General features: G+C 39.8%; 1 protein-coding gene across 1 annotated transcript in view; it reads left to right on the forward strand.

Moving 5' to 3' along the window:
* The window catches only part of disp3 (dispatched RND transporter family member 3), a 50440-nt gene extending 23963 nt beyond the window's left edge, over window positions 1-26477 (forward strand). Inside the window, exons 2-21 of the mRNA XM_053504209.1 lie at window positions 2714-3930; window positions 4196-4415; window positions 6655-6791; window positions 7065-7199; window positions 9057-9217; window positions 10198-10337; window positions 10441-10532; window positions 12933-13082; window positions 14696-14857; window positions 15162-15302; window positions 16732-16868; window positions 17955-18124; window positions 20906-21036; window positions 21582-21757; window positions 22495-22621; window positions 22977-23122; window positions 23219-23378; window positions 23532-23645; window positions 25143-25318; window positions 25532-26477. Of these exons, the coding sequence (XP_053360184.1) occupies window positions 2934-3930; window positions 4196-4415; window positions 6655-6791; window positions 7065-7199; window positions 9057-9217; window positions 10198-10337; window positions 10441-10532; window positions 12933-13082; window positions 14696-14857; window positions 15162-15302; window positions 16732-16868; window positions 17955-18124; window positions 20906-21036; window positions 21582-21757; window positions 22495-22621; window positions 22977-23122; window positions 23219-23378; window positions 23532-23645; window positions 25143-25318; window positions 25532-25888 (4029 nt within the window). The 5' untranslated portion in view covers window positions 2714-2933 and the 3' untranslated portion in view covers window positions 25889-26477. The remainder of the gene's footprint in view (window positions 1-2713; window positions 3931-4195; window positions 4416-6654; window positions 6792-7064; window positions 7200-9056; window positions 9218-10197; window positions 10338-10440; window positions 10533-12932; window positions 13083-14695; window positions 14858-15161; window positions 15303-16731; window positions 16869-17954; window positions 18125-20905; window positions 21037-21581; window positions 21758-22494; window positions 22622-22976; window positions 23123-23218; window positions 23379-23531; window positions 23646-25142; window positions 25319-25531) is intronic.
* Window positions 26478-26981: the final 504 nt, after the last annotated feature.

Consider the following 26981-nt stretch of genomic DNA (forward strand, 5'->3'; position numbering starts at 1 on the left):
TTTTATTCCCTTTCAACGTTTTTGTTTGTGAAACGAGTCCGGAGATGTGTACAGATATGCTTACTGAGAACCATTATCACCGAATATGTCAAGGTGACTGATGAACGTTTCTGAAGAGGTTTGCTAATGTACGCTTATCGCTGGCATGTAAGTGCTTTATACCAGTATGTTGAGAGATGACTTCCAGAGTGTTCCAGGGCTCGGAAATGTGTCCCAGAATGCTTATTAGTGTCTCTGCAACCCACTGGCATGCCAAGGGAGATTCGTTAACACCTAAATCAAACATCGATCCTGCAGCAGGCCAGACTAAAAGGTGAAATATACCGGCTCTCTGCAGGGAAGAGATACAGGGATTAAGATACGGGGCTATCTTTACACGGATGCCTCCCTTGAGCATAGCTCGACTATTTTTCATTGAGCACACCTGGGGATACCCCTCCACTGAATATGAACATCTGAATGGCCTCGGATTTCTTAACCCTTATAATATGACCCATTTAAAATTTTATGGAGCAACGCTAAAAATCGTTTTTTTTTTTCCCCCCACGCAATGTACTTGTGTGCTTTATGTGCATGACTCAATTATATTTTTTTGTGTATCATTAACTCAGTTTTGCAAAATAAAAAGGCAATAATATCTGCTATACTGAATAATGTCATCACCACACTCTCTAGAACACTTATCCTTTATGGGGTGAAAGGGAGCCTGGAGCCTATTCTAGGGCACTAGCTGGGATACCGCCTGGACTGTGCCAACCCATCACACACACTATAGATTGGCACAGTACAGACATTTTTGGGGAAAAAACAGGGAGAAGTGCACGCACAGACCTGAGGATGGGACTCGAACTCACAACCCTGGAGGTGCAAGGCCACTACCAGTGCTAACCACTACACCGGCATGTAGTATCACCTTGTTCGACAAATTGTATATTATTTGGCCTTAAGTGTGCAGTTGAAACTAATTCAAACCACAAACCAGACACTTGACCAGCCAAGAGAACAAAGGATTACTTTTGGATGATTCAGATTTAGGGTCAGGAACCTTTTCTTAAAATACAAAATTGTTGGTTCTACACACAATATTTAAAAGGATAAACCAAAGAAACTACTAACGATATACTGTAGGTCTCTTGGAGAACTCCTAAATTCTTATCACAGGTCTATGCTAATGTGATTTTTTAAAAACTTTTCAAACATGAAACATTAGAAATTCCAAGTATGACACTAGAGGCATTTAATTGTCATATACTGTAAATGTGCTGTATATTGTAAACACACAGTACTGTATGTATATATACTGTTAATGAAAATTAAATGTTTTTTGGAAGTGTCAGCATTTCTAATACTTAGAGTTAAAGTTTTAGGTGTGTACTCTTCCATTCCCCTGAAGGAAAGTCTTTAGGGAGTGGTAGAATATTTTGATAATATGAAACGTTGTGGTTTTTTTTTTTTTTGTTCTATTAAATGCAAATTAAATGCATGACTAGTTAAGTACCAAAGGAAACTAACATGTTTTACAGCATTAAACATATCCCGCTTAAAAGCTTAGGATTATTTACAAATTTTATTTTGATTATGTTTATTGAGTTATTTTCTTAATTCTACAACAAAACTGGGGATTTTGGAGAACTTGGAAAACTATGAAATGACACATGGCATTGGGTTATTATTTTACAACAACCACAACAACAACCAATTGTTAATTTCAAGACACAGATTTCAGCCTTTCTGGAACAGTTCTGTCACAAGTGCATTTGCAAAACCCATCAAGCTCCATGATGAACCTGTTTCTAATGAAGACCTTCTCAGGAAAGCAAGACCAAAACGTTACCTCTGCTGCAGAGGAGAAGTTCATTTAGAGTCACCAGCCTCAGAAATCACCAATTAACAACCAGCACCTCAGATTAGAGCCGTTATGAAGGATTTACAAAACATAAGTAGCAGAAACATCTTAATATTAACTGTTCAAAGGAGATTATTGTATATTTTGGTTTCAACGCCTTTAGCATTGTTTTACAGTGTGAAAAGAAATAAAGAATGGCCGTGGAGTTAGAAACATTTGAGTGGTAGTGTATATAAAAAATGGAAAATAAATAAGAAAAAACACCAATAGAAAGATTTCCGTGGTATAAAAGGAGGTGGAGGTTCTGGTAATGGAAAATGTGGTTCAGGGTGATAATAGTGTTTGTTTGTTTGTTTGTTTGTTTGTTTGTTTGTTTGTTTGTTTGTTTAACCATACCACACCTTCACATTAACCAATTGTACGATCCATCAACATAATAATATATTCCATAAGTGGTATTTAATCAAACAGGATACTAATATGAATAAAAACAGAATAAATTCTATTATTTTAATGGTTAGTGTAGGACTCCTTTTAATCCACATTACCTTACAATCTTAATTCATTCTCATTGATACTCAATAACCACAACTTCTGTATGTCAGTTTCAGATATAACTTACAATTGCGCTCTCTTCATGTTTTCTGCCCTCACAGGTAAGCACATGGGATGAAACTTTCACAGCTCTCCTAATAAGAGAGAAAGGCTATGAAGAAGGGGAAATGTATCATCACACATATACATATGCTCTGCATTTGGCATCCTAAGCCGAAGGCTCAACGCTGCCTGGGCCTTCATGCTGCTTCTGGAGACTTTTCATGATTTCCTCTCTCACTCTTCTTCTTTTTCTATTTCCTTTCTGCTCAGGATTCAAAGGCCAGAGGCGACGCCCCAGCAGCCTACTGGAATACAGAATTAATGACCGTGTCCTTGTCCTTGAGAGCAACCATATACGAATAAGCCGACACTCTCCGGAGACTGCTGTGTAATTCAGACGTGCTTTATCACACTTGCACTGTATGTGGAGATAACAGACAGGTACAGCAGGCCAGCAGTGATATAACTGTCTGTTTGTCTCTGTAACACCATGGATTCAGAGGATGAGCCCTTGTTGCTCCAGGCTATGTGGGACTTTAGTGAGTACGAGGAACAACATGATGAAGAGGAGAAGGAAGCTTGCGAGGAAGGAGTTGAAGTGGTCAGGGGAGAGCCGGTTTGTAGAGGAATATGGTGGGTGGTAGGATCGATTTACACTCGGCCCTGGGCCAGTGGAGTGGTTCTTGTTGTAGGCTTCCTGCTTCCCTTGACTCTTTCTGCCTACATGTTCATCTACTGCGAGCCGTTGGACATTGATCTCTCCTACAGTGCCTTTGAAGTAAGGAGCCATTCATCTGCAGAGCGCTTCGATGCACTCACCATTGCACTGAAAAGCCAGTTAGGGTCTTGGGATAGACACCGGCGTGACGCAGAGGGGTTTGATTTTGAATCAAATGCTCTTAGGGATTTCCTGTTGCTAAAATTAAACAGACAAGAGAACAAGCCAGCGGTGACCAATCAGACACTACTATATGTGGATTTAGAAACTAGCCAGGGTCAATTTAAGGAAGCACAAAAGCAAGGAGGCAGCATAAACACTAAAACAGAGAAAACAATGAAGATGTTGCATGATGAGAAACCAGGAGGAAAAACGAGACAAACTAGAAAAGTGACCGAATCTAACAGAACACACGTGATTAAGGAATTGAGCTCAGCTGCTGTCAGAAAACCAAGATTCGCAGGTTACTCGTACCTTCAGACCCAGGCACTCTGGAGGATAGAGCTGGTGTTTGTGGCCCAGGGCGACAAGGAGAACAACATCTTTACCCCTGAGCGTCTTCATACCATCCACCATGTGGAGCGCCTCCTCATGCAACATCCACAGTTCCAGCAGTTTTGCTGGAAGCCTCTGGAGGTGTTGAGAGACCTTCCTCTGGGGCCTTCATACTGCTCACCCCCTAGCTCCCTCCTCTCCTACCTCTTCCCCAGTGAGCGAGGAGGGAAGATCTACTTTGATGGCATGGGTTCAGACCTGGCAGACATACAAGGTGAGTCATACTCCATTGGCTTTTATTGGTCATAATCGCAATAAACTGTACTCTCCTGATTGGTAGTCCATAAGCTTAGCCACCACGGTGCCGTCAAAGGAATTAATATACCTTAATGTTTTTGATTAGCTTCTGTCCATTTAATATAGCAATGTATAACACCATTAAACTTGATATATTCATGTCATGTACAGCTGCAGTTATTAAACAAAATCCAGGAAAAATATGCGTCTTGCTCATATTCTCCTCCTCCTCTTTGGCCCAGGTGCTTTGAGTCTGGCGATCACCCATCCCCAGTTTTATTGGTATGTGGATGAGACACTCAGTCCAGACAGCCTTCATTCCTCTCTCCTCCGTAGCGAGATACATTTTGGAGCACCACTACCATCTTTTTACTCTCTACAAGATCGACCCCTGGAGCAGAGACGAAGATTCAGGGACTTTGTGGTCCAGTATGCTGATATTCTGGCTCAGCAGTCCACCAGGTTAGATCCAGATCACTACACTCCTCTAACAATCATGTGAATATTAACTGAATGTGTTCAAGTATGAAGTTGGATCAATGATGCAAAGTCTTATTTTTAGATATGCAATACAAATTCACTGAAGTCCCAGTTTTTTTTTTTATAATGAGTGTTCAAGTCAAGTCTTTTGATCATGCAGAATAACAAAACACATAGTTATGAGAGTAAAACCTCCCTTGATGTCTCTATATAATACCCTGCTACGCTAATGCACTTAACCCAGCATTTCACTAGTGCTCTGATACCATTAAGGTAGAAAGTTTTCTCAGTATGCTGGAGAAATGGACTTCCTGGCCTCCCAGGAGCTCCTTTAATGGACCAAACACGTGAAAATGGCTTGGAGCACAGTCAGGACTGTATGGCATATGGGGCAATAACTTCAAGCGAGTTCCTGCAAAGTGCAAGTGGTGTTTATGGGAACTGTACACACAATTATTCATCGATAGATGCAGCTCTAAAGATCAGGCATTCCACTTGTTTAATGTTCACGGGAACGACTGCAGTGAGTGGAGTCCGAGCCACCTCAGCCAGGAAAAACTGCAAAAAAGAATCCCTTCACTGTACTGGGCTTGAAATCTTCTGTAAATTCTTTCATCTGCTCCCATCAAGGGGTCACCACAGTGGACCATGTGATTAGCACAAGGGCTCAAGCCTGGAACCACATATCCTCAAACCAACATCCTTATGCTCCTGAGCGACCGCTACCCAAACTTTCGTTCAGCTGCTTCTATCAAGCGTTCGCCACAGTGGACCATTCTATCCACACACACCTTGACATGGGTTTTACGCCGGATGCCCTTTCTGACACACCCTCCAATTTTTTTAACCCGGGCTTGGAACCGGCTGGTTAGTTTTGGGTGTGGCAACCACAGAGGGCTGGGCTTGACCCGGATCCTCAGATCCCAAAACAATCAATAACCTACTGTAGAGCCTTAGCCTTTCTTAAAGTCTTTTGTTAATGTCAATCAATTCTACATCTTCATTAACGAGAAAGTCCCGAAAAAAGTCCCGATTTGACTTGCACTACTGAACTGGTAACCTGGTGTATTTCATCCCCAGTGAAATCCAAACAGATGAGTCTGAAATGAGTCAAAATATTTTACGATTTTTTTAATCATTACTAATTAGAACATTGCACTTTTGTTTTTATCCTAAGCTCTACCTAATTAGCATCGCCTCCTGCTATTATCACATTACTGAGAGTCCTGTTCTCACCTGTTAGCTAACTAATCCATCATGAAACTTAACTCCAAGGTTAACAAGATTAGTATTCTTCCAGTTCATGCTTTGCTTTTACAAAGTGACTTTCTTTTTTTTTCAAGTCTCTATGCTTTGAGATTCACATTATTTTCATTATTTTATTTTTTTATGACCCTACAGATAATAAAATGACATAATTGTCTTCATCAAAATAAGTATCCCTTTAGGATGGGCTAAGTGTGCTGAGATGTAATTAAGATAATCTGTATTACATCCCTCGGAACAGCCATACCGAGAGATATTTTTGTTCCCTGTTTCCAAGAACTCTGCATAATGCAGACCCGCTGAAACTTCTAGCAAGAAAATCGTATCAGTCAGAGAGAATTGTACCAGTAAAACTAGAATGCATTTTGGTAGCATACATTCTAAGCAGAACATTTTGCAAAGTGTACACCTCTTTGTCTTTAAACAGTGCATAAAACCTTCACAAAGTCACACAGAGTGTACCCAGATGAAGTTGGCATGAAGCGAAAGTAATTGCAAGCACGCTCAAATGCATCCTTCTCATCCGATATCCTTTTTTCCTACAGTGAATCATTCGTTCTTTCCTCTTCGGTGAATTTCTGGCAAGCAAATTTTATCCATGTTTATCATCATAGGAAGAAGACTAATTCCATGAACGCTAAGGCTAAACCGTATATGTTGCCACTTTTATATAATTTCCTTTGAATCACAAACCATTCCTAGTCGATGGCAAAATCAAAGGTGTCTACATAATTATCGCTCAAAATGGGCTCAACTCATGCAGTGATCTAATAAGATAATTCCATGTTCTTCCATCAAACCACCCGTGCTGAGCCTCCTTATTTTCCTCCATGTTAATACCTCTTCCCTCTGCCTTTTGTGCATTGAATCTTCTTCATGATTAATTTGCTCTCTTTCTCTTCCCACATATCTGCTCCCCGCTGTCCTTGTACTTCTCCTTCCATCTCTTTTACAGCAAGGTGAAGGTGCTGTACGGGGGTACCGAGCTTTTTGATGATGAAGTCAGAAGGACGTTCCATAGCGACATGTTGCTGGCGCTATTCAGCGGCACCTGTATAGCAGTGCTGGTCTATATCCTTACTTCTTTTTCATGTAAGGTTTGGAAGAACCTATAAAAACACTTCTCTTAGCAACAAGATATATATAATTAAGCAGAAGTATAATATTGTTGTACGTCATAAACGTATGAAAATATAACCCTCCCACTGTATAACACTATAAAAACCAAACCACTGAGAATGATTTTATTTTTTAATACTGCATCAACATTACTTTTATTCATCAAAACATTCTGGATTTTTTTGGAGAAAGATTTCCCTAACTCATCTAAACCGCCTCCACTCTCTTCTTCTTCTTCGTGTGTAGTGTTTCTGACTTTCTTTGGCTTGGCAAGTATTGGCCTGAGCTGCCTGGTGGCTCTATTCATCTATCATGTGGTGTTCGGGGTGAAGTACCTGGGCATTCTTAATGGTGTGGCAGCCTTCATAATCATTGGCATTGGTGAGTGCTCACTGATAGACTGTTTCCATTGTGAGGTTATTTCAGAATTCAGTAAGCTATACCTAACCCTATCTAGACTATTCACAATTCTTAATAAAATAAAAAAAAGTTATTTCCTTTGATCTGTATGTTTAAACTAGTGCTATCAATCGATGAAAAAAAATGCTGATCAATATCCATCATTCACACAACATCCCACTAGACTCAGGGTTTGGAATTCTGATCAGAGATTGGAACGGCCACAACAGCTTCTGGCACACAGAATCTCACACCATGCGTCTCTTAGTGTTGTAAAGTTACCTCTCTGTTAGATTTTCTTCCAGACATATTACTGTGAGCTGCAGCTTAGCTCCCAAATTAGTTTACTGAATTATGGTGTTTCCACAGCTTCCAAACTGCTGTACTGTACATCTCCTCAAAAAACAAACTGCTGTACATCTTCTCCCTTCCGGCTGCTTTCTTTTTTAATATTTCAGTAGATTTATTCGTATTTGGCGATAAGGTGGTGTAGTGGTTAGCGCTGTCATCTCGCACCTCCAGGGCTCGGGTTCGATTCCCACCTCGCGGTCTGTGTTTATGGAGTTTGAAAGTTCTCCCCGTACTTGGTGGGTTTCCTCTGGATATTCTGGTTTCCTCCCACAGTCTGAAAACATGCAGATTAGTCTTATTGGCGTTCCCAAATTGCCCCTAGTGTGTGAATGCTGACCGGAGGTCCTACCATGGTTGTGAAAATAGAAATTAATATAATGGTTACTATATAATGGGTACTATATGTAGGCCCCTAGTTGGACAACAGATGGTTGGATAGAAATCTCATTTATTATCGTCAACAGCAGTAACAAAGGTTACCATGCCATACCTCTCATCGCATTAACTGGAGTTCAAGCCCCTCTCACCGGTTGTCGGTTTGGTATTAAGACTGTTTTTGCAAAATTGTCCTAGAGGCATTTGTTTAACGTTATCCTATCATCATGTAGTCAACAATGTTCCACCATCTTTCCTTTAAAGTAATTCTAACTAGAACTACCAGGTTTTTCTGACCCCTCCAGCCCTACCAGAGGTAGGCCAAATGGCCCCTTGGTTTTAAACTAACAACTTAATCACCGACAATTGACTCCCATTCATTTAAGTAAGTAATTAAGTAAGTAATTGCCACATTTACAGAACAAAGGCAACTGTTCACTTGTGATTAAGGATATTAGGTAAAAACAACCGGGCCAAATGGCCCCTCTCTGGTAGAGCTAGGGGGATAGGGCCAAATGGCCCCTCTCTGGTAGTCCTACTGACTAGAAAACAACCTAATTTAAAACCTCCTTAGCTGGGAATCAAACCCCCGAGGTGCAATAGTGCTGACCACTAATCCATTGTGTTTTCACAATCCAATGTTTTCACAACCAAAAATTTCTTCTGTGTAGTCAATCTCAAATAAAATCTCCAATAATAGAACTTCAAATCAAAAAGTCATGTCAAATCATGTTGTCTTATGCATCCATGATTCTTATGCTGGTTTCAAAAATCTGGAGGACGTTCTACTTCTGTTATAGACACTGTCCTCAGTCGTCACATTGCCAGTATTCAGCCGAGTGATCAATATATGTTATCCCAAAATTTGACCATTAAGCCACTCCTACCTTTAATGGCTCAGCAAAGGCAGATTACTTTATGAGCATTTAAGAACATACACCAATTCCTCATCTGATATCACTGTAGCCTGGGGAAATTCCCAATTCACAGAGTTTGGCATCGACGGTAAGCCTTTATTACAGAAAAGCTCCGTAAGGCATATGGAGTTTTCTTTGAATGTTCTTCTTGAGCCAGGGAAAAATCGTTTTCTTCTTTCTATCTCTTCTATTCCAGGTGTAGATGATGTGTTTGTGTTCATCAGTACGTTCAGGCAGGCAGCTCATTTTGTAGGACCCCAGCAGCGTATGATCCACACGATGAAGACGGCGAGTCGAGCCACCTTCCTCACCTCCTTCACAACGGCAGCCGCATATGCAGCCAATGCTTTCTCCCAGGTACTGATACAAAAGCCTTTTTTATTTTATTTTTTTCGCCACTGACTTGTCTTTTATGTTGGGTCATTTTCCTGCATCAATTATCAAACAGCTACTGTATTCATCTTAAATCTCAAAAGTCTATCGATACAATCAAAATGTCCACATTGGAAATAAATACCTGGTGTTTTGTCTCTATTCAGACACGTACAATGATGCTGCATTCAAAACTGTTGCTGAATGACCTGGCTTATGATTGGTATAGGGATTGATTGCTTGAAAGGACTTGCTTGAAAGCCTGCTGTGTAGAGTACAATTAACTTCCAAATAGGAAATACAATAGCGAATAAATAAAAATACAAAGAAATACCAAAAGTATTGCACTCCTCTAATACTGCTAAAGTATGAGGGTTTTTTTTTTCATCACCAACCTGCATGTAAAGTAAGTCTCTAGTAATAAATTATTCAGCAATAGTAAGTAAGACATTTGGATGGCATGACACAACAACAACAACAACAACAACAAAAATCACTGAGACTATAAAGAAAACAAAATGACATGTCGCGAGCATTCACTGTATAGAAAGCATAAAATCCCCTGGCGCTGTTAATGAGCCGCACGCTGACAGATGTTCAGAAGCATCCCGGAGACAAGATTGAGACAGAAAGGATTAAATAAGCTGTAACGACATTGCAATAAAACAATAATAAAACTATAACACGAGGCTTTTAGATTTGAGTGTCATCAGCTCATGTTTATTCAAATTTATTCAAAAATAAATTGAAAATGCTGATTTTTTTTTTTATTCATTTTTTTTTTTGCTGAATTGGTTCAAATAATAAAATATATATATATATATATATATATATATATATATATATATATATATATATATATTTTTTTTTTTATTTATTTTTTTTTTTTTAAACAGCATAATTAGAATCATATTTGACTTCTGGACACCAGACAGTTGGCTCCACTTTATGCATTATGTATGCAGATCCCAGCGGTGCATGACTTTAGTCTGTTCATGTCTCTCATCGTGAGTTGCTGCTGGCTCTGGGTGTCCATTCTGATGCCTGCCGCATTGTGCATTTGGAATGAGTATGCCGCTGCCCACGCTAACACCTGTATGAAATGGTAAAGTACGATAAAAGCTTCTGTTTTCGCTCATGCTGAGTGATATCTATTGATCTGCCCTGATATGGTTTTTAATGGTTGTTGTTTACTGGATTTCCCACAGGTGGAGTACTCTGAATACACTCTCGGTCAATCTGAGTCCTCTTTCTGATGAGGATGATGATGTGGCTCTTTTGACAGTAGAGACAGAACCAGGTGTGTTTGCTTTCAGTTTCAGGATTTATTATTATTTAATAATAAAAGAAAATACTAGCAGTATCTATATATCTGAGTATCTATATTAAGTACTAGCATGCAGTATATATGCGGGTAAAGAGTTTGTAAGAAGAGTTAAAAGGTTATAGCTAAAAATAATCTGATGAGCTTTAATGTAATCAGTGTTAATAATAATAATAATAATAATAATAATAATAATAATAATAAGTTAGACAGAGAGTTCTGCTGTACGTGGGGTTTAAACTGATATATTATTATTATTATTATTATTATTATTATTATTATTATTTTTAGTTTAAACCTCACGTACATGTCTATCTGTCTTTCTGTACAGCAGAACTCTCTGTCTAACTTATTAATACTAAGAAATCAATATCTTACACCTTGTTTACAATAAGTTCTTATTTTGTTGTCAGCCAAATACACTCCCTGTTCAGTAATCAGAGAGTGAATCACAGATGAGAAATCGAAAAAAAGTCGATCAAATAATTTTTTTTTAAAGATATATATATTTTTTATTTTATTTAAAAAAAAAATCCTTTATTATTATAAAATCTAAAGTAATCCAAGTAAAAATTTGGTTTAGTTTTTCTAATTAATATCTATTTGTGCAGGTGTTTTTTTCTCATTGAGCAACTAGCTTATTTCAAAATAAATGATTAAATCTGGCACATAACTGTTTAAAACGTTGTTTTAATGTTTGCTTAATATTTTAATTTCACTTCGGGTGCAGGTTAAACTTTAGGCAGAAATCCAACTATTCATTAAATTCTGTCTATTGATCTATTGATCTCATAACTTCATTTCTACTCAACATCTGGATATAATTTATGGCGAAAGTTTAACTTCAGGCAAAAACCAAAGTACTGCTAAAGTTTCATTCAATTCTGTCCAGTCAGTATTGCGTGATGATGTGACAAATTCTGGCTGGACAGACATACAGACATATAGACAGACTGGTTTGGGGTGCTTCAATGCAAAAAACAAAGATATCATTGAGAGAGCGAGGTTCTGACCAATGTACAGGCAAAACCTTTCTTTTATTTATATAGATCATGCATTTTGTGTTATCAGTTAATTAGTGCAAAAATGTATAGTACACTAGGCTTATGTTACTTATGGCTTAGGCTCAACATACAGTATGTACAGTAAGTGTGGAAGCTAGAAAAGTAGAAAAGAGTCTGGCTGAATACGCATCTTTTTCCATCTTTTCCACTTCCATGGCAGACAACATATGCTGATGTGTCAGTGGTCATGTCAGCCTCATTTCCCTCATCATCAACAACTCCTATTTGTTCAGCAGATCACTCTCCACCCAGCTATGACTGCGGTGATGGGCAGCTTAGTGTTATATCTCATTCCTTACAGCCAACTGACAATGTTCTCTATAAAACAGAGAGAACAATACATACTGTATATTCACAACATATTGGATACAAAGCCATAGATAGACAAGGAATCCAAGGGAGGAGTAAAGTCCTAGTCTGGCACTGATCTAATAAAGATAATAGAGCAAGCCGAAAGATGTGGTCATAGTGTCCAGGTGATAAATCTAAGGAATGAACAGAACACTAACATGATCAGCTGTCTCAGACAGGAATTTGGTATTCATGCTAGAATATTGTGCATGCTCTAATAAGATCAAGGATTTCCGAGAAATCTCAACAAATACAAAGCAATTTCGAAGGATGCAAGCTGAAATAAAATGTTCAATAGTCAAGAGATACCAAAAACAATAAAAATAAAAGAGAAACATATCAAGGTGTATAATATAATGATATAAATTTTTTTATAATAAATAATATAATGTAATATAATAATATAATATAATGTTGTCATAAATAATGATCAATTTCCCGGAGAGTGAGCTCCCAGGTTTAAAAGAAAGAGGTTAGAACCCTTTTATTCTTTTTAATATAAAGAGATAAAAAAAATTAGGAATATTGAAAATTAAAAAATGTTTTTCAAAAAGGTTTTTTTTTTAAAAAACACTATATAATTTAGTAGTAATAGGGAAAGCTGAAAAAGCATGTTTTTCGGACACAAATAATTTTTCTCATTAAGTATTAACTTAAATATTAATAATTGAACTCAACTGATTTGTTTAATTGTTAAGAAGAACTGACCTGCTTATCTTCTGCAATTGAACATAATTATGCCCTCTGCTATCCCAATAAAACTCAATTTACTGTACATACTAAAATTAAACATAATTTTAAAATAGGTTATTCGAACATACTGTAGGCAGATGTTTATTTAAATAGCTGTATGTATGAATATGTATGAATTATTGTACCTCTGCCATGCATCGTCTGCTGAAAACACATCACAGAGAAGAGGGTTCACACTGACGGTAACCTGCTTGTCAATCTGCTCCAGATCTTCACGATTCCGAGACAGACGCTGCTCTGCTGCCTCTCCCAGATGGAGAAGCAGAAGGTAACATCGGGTTGGTCAGCGCCAAGCTCCAGAGGGCACTGCGATCCTGGGTGGCTGAGCCTGCATTGAAGAGACGTAAAACGATTATAGGTGAGAATGAAGTTCCAATAATATAAAATTTATTCAAGCGCGGTTAATTTTATGTCTGAAGTGGATAAAAGGGGGAAAAACATTCAGAAATTGATGCAAATGCAGTTTCCTGAATGTTAATTAATGGATTGATTCCCTACTTTCCCAAATAGTAATCAAGTAAAAGTAGAAGTCCTCCATTTACTTGTGTATCTGAGTAAAAGTTCTCACCTTCAACTTTATTAAAGTATGAAAAGTACATATCTTTTATTAGCTCACAGTAAAGATCTTTCTCTCTCTCTCTCTCTTCCGTTCTCTTTCTCTCCTTCCCGATTGTGCACGAGCTGTTTTCGCCGCTGTCGGCAACCAGCTCCGCTTCTGAATTCCAACACCTGTTATGTTATTAGGCGTGTCTCTAAGGAAAAACAAGACACGCAGTTACGCATAATAGGCAGCAGGTGCCGAGATCCCCACTTCAAATATTACACACCACTGGCACCATGCAGAAACGTAATTATGTAAAAAGGTAAAGAGTATCCTCGGATAAAACTACTGTACTCAAATAAAGTGCAGATATGAGAAATATGTACCGAAATGGAGTAAAAAAGTAAATGCACTTAGTTACGTCCAATCTTTGGAATCTTTGCCAGACTCTTACCTGTAAATGGCGAAACATAGGTTTGGTTATAAACACAATATAAGCATTGGTAGCGTAGTTGTTGGTTCCCCTGCAACAACTACAACAACACATCTTTTTGCTTGAGTTATCAGGGGGAAATTGATCGTGAAATCCATTAAGGCCATGCCTGCAGATCACACTGCATTTCTCCTAAGCGTCCCTCTATGGCTGTAGAACTTCTCAGGTTCACTGATGGAACTCCAGGGGAGTCAAGCACATCTAGATCTGGCAACTTGCATCCTTTCCTTTTCCTCTATAGCCCTCACAGTCAATTATGTATTGGAATTTGCCCTCTTTGTGTCATGAGTTCAGGATAAATTTCATCATATATGCAGGTTGGCTCTTGTGAGTGTGGTGGGGGTTTGCAAGGAGCCTGGCCTGAGAGGTTTGATATGAGAGACGTGAAAGGACAGGGCAGCTATGGCTTGGCAGGTTCAGCTTGTAGGTAACATCATTAATACATTAGAGGATGTTGAAAGGGCAGATGTACAGTACGGTGACCACATTTCCTGCACCCTGGGTCACATGCATGTTTTATTATTTGTATTTTTTGTGACGTTTGCCTGGTTTATATTCTGCGGTTTTACCTTGACACTGGCTAATCCAGGTTTTGATGTTATGTTCGTTCAGACACCTGCTCTCTTCTCCAAAACCCGCTGAACATGGCTAGTGAGTCTGTAGCGTGGCATTCCAAGAAACACTAATGGGGGGTACGGTACCCCAGGACACCTGGGAAGGGGTTTGACTTGGTTCCACAGTAGCAGAGCAAGTTGTCTGCAAATTCCACCCAGGAAAACATGACCATATGAGCTGCCATTTGACGTCCATTGCTTCTAAGATGCCCTGCATTCTGGGATTTTACCATAATAAAGGAGGATTTGAAAAAAACTAAAAACATTTGTTGTACTGTTATCTGATTAACTCTATTGTTCTCTGTTTTATATCCTCTTCTCAGCCCTATATGTTGTGATCCTGCTCGCTTCAGCATGTTGCTGTGGCCTCCTGAAACCAGCCAGTCATGCTCCAGCACTCTTTCACCACAACACCAACTTACAGCAACTGCTAGATCTCCGTAGCAACCTGAGCGCCCAGGGGATCTCGTGTCACACGTGCTCAGGTGAGAGGCGTCACTGACGTCGCCTTATATCTCATTTCCTTACGTCTCATTCTTATTACCTCAGAGGAGCTCTCACCTTCTTTCCTCCCCAAACCTGTAATAATGCTCACGCGCTTGAAGGAACCTAAAGACGGAATAAATCAGTGATGAATAATTCAGGAGGGCTAGTGTCTTGCCTCCAACCAATGTTAAACAGCTCAATGCCACAGCGTAACCAACTCTGTCACCACTTTGCCCTTTGTTATTTTTTTTACTGGGCTGCATTCTGGATGCTGCTGAAATGATTTCACTCTGTGTCCCACAGGAGTGTTTATGGAGACACCACACAGCTTGCACAGCAGCGTCCATGCAGTGAGCTCCGCATCGAGGAAAAACCCCCCATCAAACCAAGCTGAAGGGACTCAGAGACAGCAAAACGGCATGAATGCTACACATTCTATGACAGGTCGAATTCAAAATTTAAATTCATTAGAATGCACTTTATGGGGGCGCACAGTGGCTTAGTGGTTAGCCCTGACGCCTTGCACCTCCAGGGTCCGGTCAGATTCCCGTCTCTGTGTGCATGTTTTTCGCATGTTCTCCTTGTGCTGGGTGGGTTTTCATCTGGGAACACTGGTTTCCTCTCACAGTCCAAAGACATACAATTAGGCGAATTGGTGTTTCCTAATATGCATGTGCCCTGCGATGAATTGGCACCCTGTCCAGGGTGTACCCCACCTCGTGCCCTAAGTTTCCTAGGATAGGCTCCAGGACCCCTGCGACCCTGAATACAGGATTAATTGGTATAAACGACGAATCAGAGGGCACTTTATGGTGCGACACTGTATGATATTGCTCTGGAGTTAAATTGTTTGTCTAAATTAGGTTTTATGAAAAATATATACTAAAATTGTTGTAAATAGATTCATATGCTCTTTTATACCTCAGTAATCATTCGGTGGCCACTAACCTTTGGCCATACTGTGATTTGATGATATATGGCAATAATTAATAAATTACTGAGCAAATTCATAGACCAGCTGTTCATTTTAGTGACACACACATAACTCCATTAAAGGCAAAAGCTCATAGAACAGAAAGAACAACTAAAAGGTGAGCTGGCGGCTCCTAGGCGTGAAGTGAGAAATCTTGCAATGCAAAGAACCTCAGCTTATTTAATTTATATTTTGTCCAGATTGAAGCACTTTTCTTATTTAGTGCTTTATGTGAATGTGAAACTATGTCATTTTTAACATGAGTGATTTTTCTTATACTTACAAGGGTGTTCAAGTCAAACCGGGACTTTTGGTGACCTGTCTGATGAATGAAGGTGTAAAACATATTGACATTTCCCAAACATTTCACACACTGGAGAGACGCATCTGTCTGTGTGAACTGTACACACAATCATTCACCAACACCACTTGCACGTTACAGGAACTCAGCTGGGAGTTATTGCCACGTCTCTATACAGTCCTGACCTCACTTCAAGCCATTTCCACATGTTTGTGGCATGAAAGGAGAAAACGTTCCACTTTGATGGTGTCCAAGCACTAGTGCAACACTGGGATAAGTGCTTCAGTGTAGCTGCGGATTTTTATAGAGAAATAAAGGGAGTTCATCACAGTTAATCACTGTGTTCTGTTATTCTGCACAATTAAAAGTCCTGGTTTGACGTGAACACTTCTTATACATTTGCACAAAATCTGGAGCTCGGTCAACTTTTTTTTTTTTCATGAATAACATTTCCTGTGCAAACACTGTATATCATTTCCAGTTTGATAAACAATGAAGATTTACCTTTTTTAACTGTACATTAAAGAAGTTTGTCATTTTATAGCTCAGCAGGTGTTTCTGTATGCATAAATTAAAGGCTTACTTTATTGTCCCTACAGATGGCCTTCTGACAGTTTATGTCTCTAAGCTGGAGGTAGATGCACCTGTTACCCTCTACCGCTACTCACTTAGTGCCAGCATGCCCGCTCCCTGGAGAGCTCTCAGCCCCAGGCATGGAGACGTGCCATCATTTCAGGTCCACACACACACACACACACACCGGCATGTCTCACCGGTTTTACCATACATCACATACACAGTAGGTTCTCACACTTTTTTTTTGGAGCCAGAGAATAAATTTCCCCGAACCACACAGTAACAGTTTGTGTGCCATTGTGCAATTATACTTTGTCTAGTTATTGTGCATAAAAAGCATGGAGCCTTAAATTCCTGAATGTTCCACTGACACAATACTAGGTCTAAGGTATTATTTAAAAATCTAATTGCTTTTGAGGTAATAAATTAAACCTATGTCAGTAGAGTGATTAGTTAAACGGTCTAATAACTATAAAAACGTAGGAACCGCCAGATTACTGATTTACATAGAACCTAGCAATTGGATTTTCACAAATAAATTAAGAATATTTGATTTAGTAAATCTTAAAATTATGTTTTTGCTCACACTATAAACAATTTTATCGATTGCATAATTATGCCTAATAACAGCCTGGAATCATAATTACAAAAAAAAAAAAAAAAAAACAGTATATTTACCCATTTATCATTTATCAGACTCAAAAGTAAATAATAAATAAATAAATAAATAAATAAATAAATGTCAGTAATTAGCTTTACATTTAAAGGCTTTAGAGCACAAACTCAACAGAATCTCAGAATAAACAGTGCTGTTTTAGGGATTATAAACAATGACACCCATGCAAAATGCAGTTCTTTAGTAAAGAACATTCGGCAAAACGCCAGTACAAAGTGATGCAACACAATACAAAATGCATTACCGAGTAGATAACACTTAATTAATTACCAACTTGAACTTGGCCAGTAATCAGGATAGGTAAGAAGAATGGAGTCTTCCCAAACATAACCGCACAGACAAATTGGTTTTTGCAAGAGGTTAATGTTGCTGCTTCACAGAAATCTATAAACGCTCATTGCATATGCCTGGCTGGAGAAACAGTACATGATTTAACTTGAGCCACTCTTTTGTAAACTGTCGATCTCTGTCCAAGAAAAACAATAATGATTCATTTTTTTTTTAAACCCTTGTGGCCCCTTTTTTGCTTAAATTTGTCAGTTTATGATGGTTTTATTATTATTGCAACAGGCTTATAACAGTCGCCATGGCAACTACAGTGCACGGTTAACGGTGTGTGTGTCGCATGCCTACCATCCACGGCCACGATGGATGTTGACCTTGGGGTCATGTGACCCCAGTCACGGCTGGAGGTCAGACTTCAGTTTCTTCGTGGCGCTTAGCGAGCAGAAGAACAGCAGGTGAGCTGGATAGTTTTCATAAGTTGCTCTGGTAACTTATTTATTATAAAAGCTTTGCTAATATCACATGGTGTGAGACGGTAGGTACTATGAATTACCACCAATGCAAAAAAGACATATGTCAGAATCAACTGATATACTGTATGTGCAGTCTTTTAATCAAGAGTGTCACCAATCAGCCATTACAACACCAATCAGCCATTACAGCAACACCACATAACGTTATACCAGTAAACTGCAGGCAAGATCAAGGGTCACCCATGCCATGATAAAAATACAGTACACCAGAACATCCAGTGCACCCAGGCTGTTACGCATCATGCCCAGCAGGCGAAGGTCACCGACCCAGCCTCCTAATTCCCCAGATCCCAATTAATGTGATTTAGCACCCATATGATGCTCCATCCGCACCCGCCTTACAACCCGCAGCACCCAATAGATACCCTCCCAACATCCTGGTGCCATAAAACCCCAGCACATCCCATAGGCACAGCATGGCCAAGCCTCAAGAGGCCAGAGTCACCCCAGTGGCACAAGGGGAGTGCAAAACCTACAGTAGTTGGTTTTAAGGTTATGGCTGATCAGCGTAGTTATCTTCCATAGTATAGGTTAATCTATGGAAACTGGCAGCATGCATAACCCAAAGGATGTGACCAACCCCAGTGAGGAGGTAGAGAGACATGGTATGGTAGGTTATTTCCAAGGTTTAATAGGTTACCTTTGATATTTAGTGGTCAGGTTCCAGTAATAGAGTGTTATGTAAATGTTATGTAACATATAACATGTGCACACAAATAAACCCTGAAATGGACAGTGAGTTGTAGTTGTACTGTAGATGCAATAACACCATACATGATCCAATGGTTTATACCTAGAATTGGGTTTCACTTATTGACCAGAGCCACCATCTTTAAAGTCAACACAATGGGCTAGGGTTTACTTTCCAACTCTGGAGGCTGCATAGATTTACAAAATACAGGTGGCATCCCCTTTAACAATTTGAATGCCATAATGTTGGATACGAACATAATGCGTGCACTTAAAACCATATAGGATATATGGTCCATTGCATGTAAGCATGTAATAACTGTATACATAATCCAGGTTCTCATGGATAACGATGCAGAATGAATGTATCCACAAACTGCTCTCAACTCTCCTGAGAGTAGTTTCATGTCTCTGGTTGCCATTTTAGAAAAAAAGATTATGAGAATAGGAAGTGCATGGTTGCCCGTTGAATATTTGCAGATCACTTGGATAGCACTGCATAATCAACTTCTAGAGTGAAAATGTCAGTTCTAGGATTAGAATAGAAATAAAATGCCATTCGAGCTCTATTCCTGTTCTGCCTCAAGGATCCAGGTAACCCACATATGGGATTTGTTGGTCTTAGCTCTGAGAGGAAGGTACCTCTGTAGTATTGAACTTTTTGATGATGTGATTGAGGCATGATTTAAAATGCTACGGAAAATGTCACTGATAATGCTTCAAATTACTGGATCATTGGTTAATTAAAAGGGCATTACTATGTTTTCTTGGTGACTGGGTTACAGCGCTGTTGAATTGGGTACAAGATTCTCGCACCCCACAAAGTAAGGAGAGGAAGCAGTGGAGGTACCGCTGAAGAAAAAGTCTTTTGAGCTGAAAAAAGGGGTATCATCCCCAGAAAGCTGATCAGCAGAATCATATTATGAGTGATCTTTCTCTTTTTGTTGAAACCACTATCTTTAGGTTCTAATAAAGAGATTGGGAGCATGACATGCGGTCTCCAGCTCCATCTTCATGCAGATGAACCAGTCAGAAAGTAAATTCTAGTATATTTCCTGGGTCATGACCTCTGATGCAGATTATATGGTGAGCACGGCAATTGCTCCTTCAAGGAAAGGTTTCTAGCTTACTCAGGGGAATACAAAAATACTGAGGTAGGAAAAAGCAATGGAATTTTTGCCACTACAGAAATTGTATTGTAAATCTCCTATTGGCTGTAGGAAAGGGTTAGTGTTATCTTTAAAACAGTTTATGCAGACCAGATTCTGGTACAGAAATTGGTTTGAAAAAACATTGACATTCCAAGTCACTATTTACCCGAATCAGCCATGACATTAAAAACCTTAACATTATAACCACCTAGGTTTTGGGTTCTCCTTTAGGCATTGAGCTGCATTGGCTTATCTGTAGGATCAGATTGGCTGGCTTTGGTCCCACATGGGTGAGCCTTGGGTCCTGTCACCTTTTGCTGGTATATAATTGACAATCAGTGTTAATGTTAGGTAGTGTTATTGTTAAGGCTGATCAGTGTATACTTTTTAGAGAGCTGGTATGCATGACTTCAGATGAAGCAGGAGGAGGGGCAACTAAGAGTCACCGAGCTCTTGGAATGCGATAAAGGTTAAGAGAAACATTCCTTAAGTCTAAAATTCATAAAAGCAGACGGATAAATCCATAAAATAGTGGATGGAGAGAAAGACATCCTACAAGCTGCAATCAGAAATCCTAAGAACAAGATCAAGAGATGTTGGTAAAGTTGTTTGTAGCACTGAACGATGCAGTGTGCATAGAGGTTTGAAATAAACCACAGTTAAGCCACAAGTAAATGCAATCACTCTTAATTGGGAAACAACATCTTCCCCTGGTGGTCACCAGAGGAACTGATTAGATTCATTACCATCACATATCATTACATAAAACATATTGTAATGTTTATATTCTGGCACTTCCATTGTGATAACATTTGCCATTTACCTTATTTCTATGTGTAACCAAATACTTTCTTTATTTTAGGAAGCTGTATTTTGCCCAGCACAACCTGAGCCCGTACCCTAGCCGCGTGTGTGACGGACCGCCGGGCTGTATGGTCAGCTCTGCGCATGATGGAGCCACTCAGAGCATTTTCTACACCCCTGTGCCTGCAGGTAGAACACTTGAAACCCTACAGGCACATACTAGGAAACTTATATAAACTTTATTTACTATTAAATATTATTGAGCTCCAAAACTTGAGAAGGATACTTGTTGCATTGAGCATTCAAATCCAATTCAAATCTAAGCTAGCCTTCTCTCTCATGTCCTTTCATCCTTCCTTCCAAGCAAATTTTAAAGAAAAACTTACAAAGACCTTCAATCTGAAAATAACAGCTTGAAGTTTTAAAGTACTAACAAATGAGATGCCTTCCAATCCTGGACCAACGCTGTTTGTCATAAACATGGCCCGTCATTGGCCAATTCGACGTCTTTTTATCATACTGTTTTTGTTAACTTAACTAGTTATCCCATACCTCCATACAGTACGCCTATGCCCCTAATTTAAAGCAATTTCTCCTGGTTTCTCTTGCAACAATCTCCCATTGTACTCTGTTCAGTCTAAGAGTGCTATTATGCACTTTAAGAGCCAATATCTGGGTAGATGGAATTGATAACTAATCTTTATGATCATTGAGATAACTTTTGGCTGTTTCAGCCCCTAGAGAGGTGAAGAGCTCAAAGACATCTGGCTTCAACCCATGTAGCGGTGGCGGATGTGGGAAGCCAGCAGTCCGTCCACTGGTGGACACCGGAGCCATGGTGTTCGTTGTGTTCGGGATACTCGGGGTCAACCGGACTCAGCGTTCAGACAACCATGTTATTGGAGACCTGGTGAGACATGGGAGTGCAAATGTCTTTCCGGCTTTTATATTTTATACCTATAACACTAGAAAGAAGAGGAAAAACAACATAGGATATATCACTGTGTTTGTCAGAACTTGAGTCATATTCACAATTAAACATTAGTCATTTAACCAAACAGAATGCATTACAGGCATCCAGTGGTACAATAGTGTTTCAAAAGTACAATTCATTGTTGATGGATTGTTTGTTGGTTGCTTCGGTCACTTCTTTAGCTATGAATTTGGCCTTACTCTTCATCACCACAAGCTGACAATTCAGACGTCTATCCACCTAAATGTACAGAAGGGTGACAAATGAATTAGTAGTGAGAATGCAAATGACATGAATCACATGTTATCTTGTTCACAGTCACTTACTCACTCATCATCTATACAGTGTCGCAGGGACCTAGAGACTATCCCAGGAGACTGAATTCATCACATTTCACATTTCTACATCCTCTAAATCAGACTTGATCAGAGTCGATTCAGTTAACATTAAACGCAAAGTGTGTAATTTATGTCCTGCCTGAGCTACAATATTACAAAAGTCAATATAGAATAGGTTTCATATGTCATTTTTTACACATTTTATATTCATGTTCCAACTTTTTTTTGTTCCTTATAGAGTCATCATCACAAAGTCACCACTGTGCAGCGCTGGCTTTGATTTAGACTTCAGTGTAATTTTTGTAATTATTTTTTTCATTGCCTTCCCCTACAAAGGGCAGCGTGATCTACGATCCTGACTTTGATCTCTTCAATGAAATTGGCCACTTGTGCCGACTCTGCAAAACCATCAGTGCCAATACGCAGCTTGTCAAGCCTGGTGGGGCACAGTGCTTACCTTCAGGTGAAACGACACACAAACACACACACACACACACACATACACACATGCTGACGCACACAAGAATTGCCGTATATGAGGAATAAAAGATTTCAGATTTGTGCTGTCGTTGAAAAAGAATCAACCACCCGGGGATAAAAGTGCAAGAGTGCTTTTTGATCAATCCATATCACACCACATGGTCGTTGGTTATTTTTCAAAAAGAAGACATATTTTTGTTCTGTGCGAAATGACGCCAAGGCACCGGGAAATATGTACCAAATTATCAAAATGGTTACATTATGGCATCTCATACTGAGGCTTACTTTCTTCCTTTTTGACTCTGATCCACCCTGTACTTTCTCTTCTTTTCCTTCAGGCAACAGTCTCACGTCTATTCTTCCTCTCCTCCATCCTGAGTGTCAGTCTCTTCCCGAGCCCAACCTCCTGCCTGGACAGCTATCCCATGGTGCAGTGGGTATGCAGGGGGGACGAGTCCACTGGATCTCCATGGCTTTTGAATCAGTGAGTTAAACACGGCTAATGGAACATTCATTATTTGATGAGTTAATCTGCTCTAACTTTTCTCCTGTTTATGTTCTGCTTGTCTTGAAAACCCAGACCACCTACAAAGGGAAGTCGTCGTTTCAGGCCTACTCGGATTTCCTGCAATGGGAGAGCTTCCTGCAGGAGCAGTTAGCATCCCTCCCACAAAGTTCAGCTCTGAGACGCGGCTTTCAGACTTGCCAGCACTGGAAGCAGATATTCATGGAGATCATAGGTGCTTAAAAGTGGGAGAAGGGAAATACACAAGAATAGAGTGGTCTATAGACGCAATGATTATAATAAATAGGGAAAATTGTGCTTGATTATATAATGTTTGATCAGAATTGACATATCCTTGTGGCATTCTTTGATTCCTTCCTAACTGTAGGTGTGGAGAGCGCGCTTTACAGTTTACTTATGTCCTTGGCCATCTGTATAGCGTCCGTTGCTGTGTTTACTGTCCATCCTCTACTTTTGCTGCCTATCCTGCTTAGCATTCTGGGTAAGAGACATTACCTTTCCGTGAATCTACTTCAGGAATGTTCCTTTGACCATTGTCCATACTTATAAACTTGTATGGAGCACTACAGCCTGCTATGGAGGTCCCGAGAACTAAACATGTCATTAGTGCTAATAATAATAATAATAATAATAATAATAAAGAATATATTACCATACACCTTATTGTTTACGCATTAATCTATTAAGTCAGCAGTGCTATGTGGATACATGTACAGTAACAAAGAACAGCTCTGTACTTCCATGGTAAACAGAAAAGCATCCCGGAATGCATAACCCATGAGGATGAACCTCTGGGCAAAAAAACATAGGCTGATAGAATTTATTAAAATATTGCCTAATTCTTTGATTGGATAACTGCATAAATTTGAAAAAAAAAAAAAAAAAAAAAGTGCATGGGAGTGGTTCAGTTAAAGTACATTTTTAGCAATAGATAGCTTTGACCCAATAGAACATTCTTATGACATTATATGTTTAGATTTGGATCTTGGTTCCTTTAATGAAGAGACACTTCAAATTAGCCCAAGCATCTACTCTAAAGAGGCGGCACAGAGGCACAGTGGTGTAGTGGTTAGCACTGTCGCCTTGCACCTCCAGGATCCGGGTCTGATCCCCGGCCAAGCTCGATTCCCGTCTCTGTGTGCATGGAGTTTGCATGTTCTCCCCGTGCTTAGTGGGTTTCCTCCCACAGTCCAAAGATATGCAGGTTAGGCTAATTGGCATTCCCAAATCGACCGTAGTGTGAGTGTGTGTGTGCTCCCTGCGATGGATTGGCACCCTAAATCTGTACTAAATGATGCATGGATATGAATGAATAGCATAAATCATGCAGAAACAACAGCTATTATAATCTTTATTTCGTGCCTTGTTACTGTTTATTTTGTTACTGTACATTGTTAATGTGAAAAAATTGATCAATTCTATTTAAATTATTATATAATATGTACAGTGATTAGCCATAACAAAATAAACACCTGCCTTATATCAAGTAGGTCCCCCTTTTGCTACCATAACAGTAATGACCTGTGTTTTCTTACACCTTTCTACTGAAATCAGCAGTAATCTACAGTAGCTCCTTTATTGGATCAGACTACATGGGCCAGCCTTGGCCACCCAGAACCCTGTTGCCCGTTCAACAGTTTTCCTTCCTTGGATCACTTTTTGTAGGTCCTGACCACTGCAGAAAAAAAAAATTTTTAAAAAGAAAGTTGCTTTCTTCCAGTCGTTTAGCCATCACTCAAAGTCCTTACTCTCCATATCTGTCGCCATTGTAACAGCAAGATGTGATGGCTAGAGGAGTGGGTCAGAGCAACTCCAAAACTGCAGCTCTGGTGGGATGCTCTAAATCGCTAAAGAAGGTTAATGCTGGTTTCACCAGAAAAGTGTCAGAATACACAGTAGATCACTGTTTTGGTGGCAAAAAGGGGGACCTACTCAACATTATTGGCAAGCTAAGAGTCATGTATCTACCCATGCGCAGGTGTGGTGTGTCTTGTGGTGGCAGTGATGTACTGGTTAGGCTGGGAGATGGGTGCAGTGGAGGCCATCTCTCTCTCCATCTTAGTTGGATCGTCGGTGGATTACTGCCTACACCTGGTCGAGGGCTTCCTGCTTGCTGGAGATACAGGAAACATGGGGAGTGTCAGTCACAGCACGGTATGGGCTCAAAATATATTAATATATTTAGTTTCCTCTTCTTTGTCATTGTATTATGACAAAAAATATATATATATATATATCGGTAAAAAAGTGTGTGTACACAGAGGCCTTGACAGTATATTAGCTTACAATGCCGTTAGACTTTTCAGCTTTTGTTCCAAGAATAATTTATTTCAAGCAAAGACAATTGTCCATTTCTGTGTTTTACAGGACCCATCGACCGAGCGTCAGCGGCGAACCCTGGAAGCTGTCAATCACGTCGGAGTCGCCATTGTATCGAGTGCGATCACGACAGTCATATCCACCGTACCACTGTTTTTCTGCACAATTATGCCTTTTTCAAAGTTCGGTCAGATTGTGGCTATTAACACTGCCATCTCGATATTATTTACCCTGGTTGTGACCACAGCCCTACTAGCCACGATGGGGCCTTCACACTTCACTCGGCCACCCCGAGCTGTTCTCAAAGCCAGCTTGGTGGTGCTTGCAGTGGGGCTCTCAGGGTGCCTGTTCTGGTGGACTGGATCACAACTGATCCCCACCAGCTGGAGCTCACTTATTACATAGGCTTGGAGATGTCTGCTGATCTGTTAGACTAAAGTACTAAGACAGAATTGTTTCGTAGTGTCAAAGCCACTGAATGTATTTGGTGTGTAAATTATTAGACTGTACATGATACTGTATACATGATAGTACTTTGCTAAAATTAAAGGGTGGACCTTGTGGGACACCTTAAAGGAAAGATCCACAACGAATGACTTACATAGTATTATTATTATTTAAAATCTGCAGTTTAAACTTGGATCTCGGTGGCTTAGTGGTTAGTACTGATGCCTGGCACCTTCTGGGTCCGAGTTTGTTTTCCGCCTTGGGTCTGTTTGAGTGGAGTTTGCATGTTGTTCCTTTGCTTGGTGGGTTTCATCAGGGTACACCAGTTTCCTCCTACCGTCCAAAGACATGCAGATTAAGCTAACTGGTGTTTCCGAACTGCCCATAGTGTGTAAATTTGTGTGTATGTGTGCCCTGCAATGAATTGTCACCCCGTCCAGCGTGTACCCCACCTGGTGCCTCCTGGGTTGGGTTCCAGGTCCCCCCTGCTGTTTTTTCACCTGATGATGGAGGTGCAAGTGTGGTTTAGTCCTATACCCATTTGAGATTTTTTTTTTAAATAGGATCCTTTGTAGTCCAACTAGGGACTGTGGTAGCCAATGGTGACCATTGTAAGTATTCCAGTTTGTATGACTGTGGTTGGACCTCCAGGCAACATTTACACACAGTGAGCAATTTGGGAACTCTTTATTTTACATCATTAATTAGAAAAGACAGGAGGCAGAGTTGGAGGTAGCAGAGCTGAAGATGTTGAGGTTCTCTTTGGGAGTGACAAGGATGGATAGGATTAAAAATGAGTTCATCAGAGGGACAACCCACATTAGATGTTTTGGAGATAAAGTCAGAGAGGCCAGATTGAGGTGGTTTGGACATGTTCAGAGGAGAGATTGTGAATATATCGGTAGAAGGATGCTGAGGTTGGAACTGCCAGGCAGGAGGTCTAGATTTATGGATGCAGTGAGAGAGGACATGAAGTTAGTTGGTGTGAGAGAAGAGGATGCAGAGGATAGGGTTAGATGGAGGCAGATGATTCGCTGTGGCGACCCCTGAA

Source organism: Clarias gariepinus, chromosome 9 (genome assembly GCF_024256425.1).
Source record: "Clarias gariepinus isolate MV-2021 ecotype Netherlands chromosome 9, CGAR_prim_01v2, whole genome shotgun sequence".
Lineage (NCBI taxonomy): Eukaryota > Metazoa > Chordata > Actinopteri > Siluriformes > Clariidae > Clarias > Clarias gariepinus.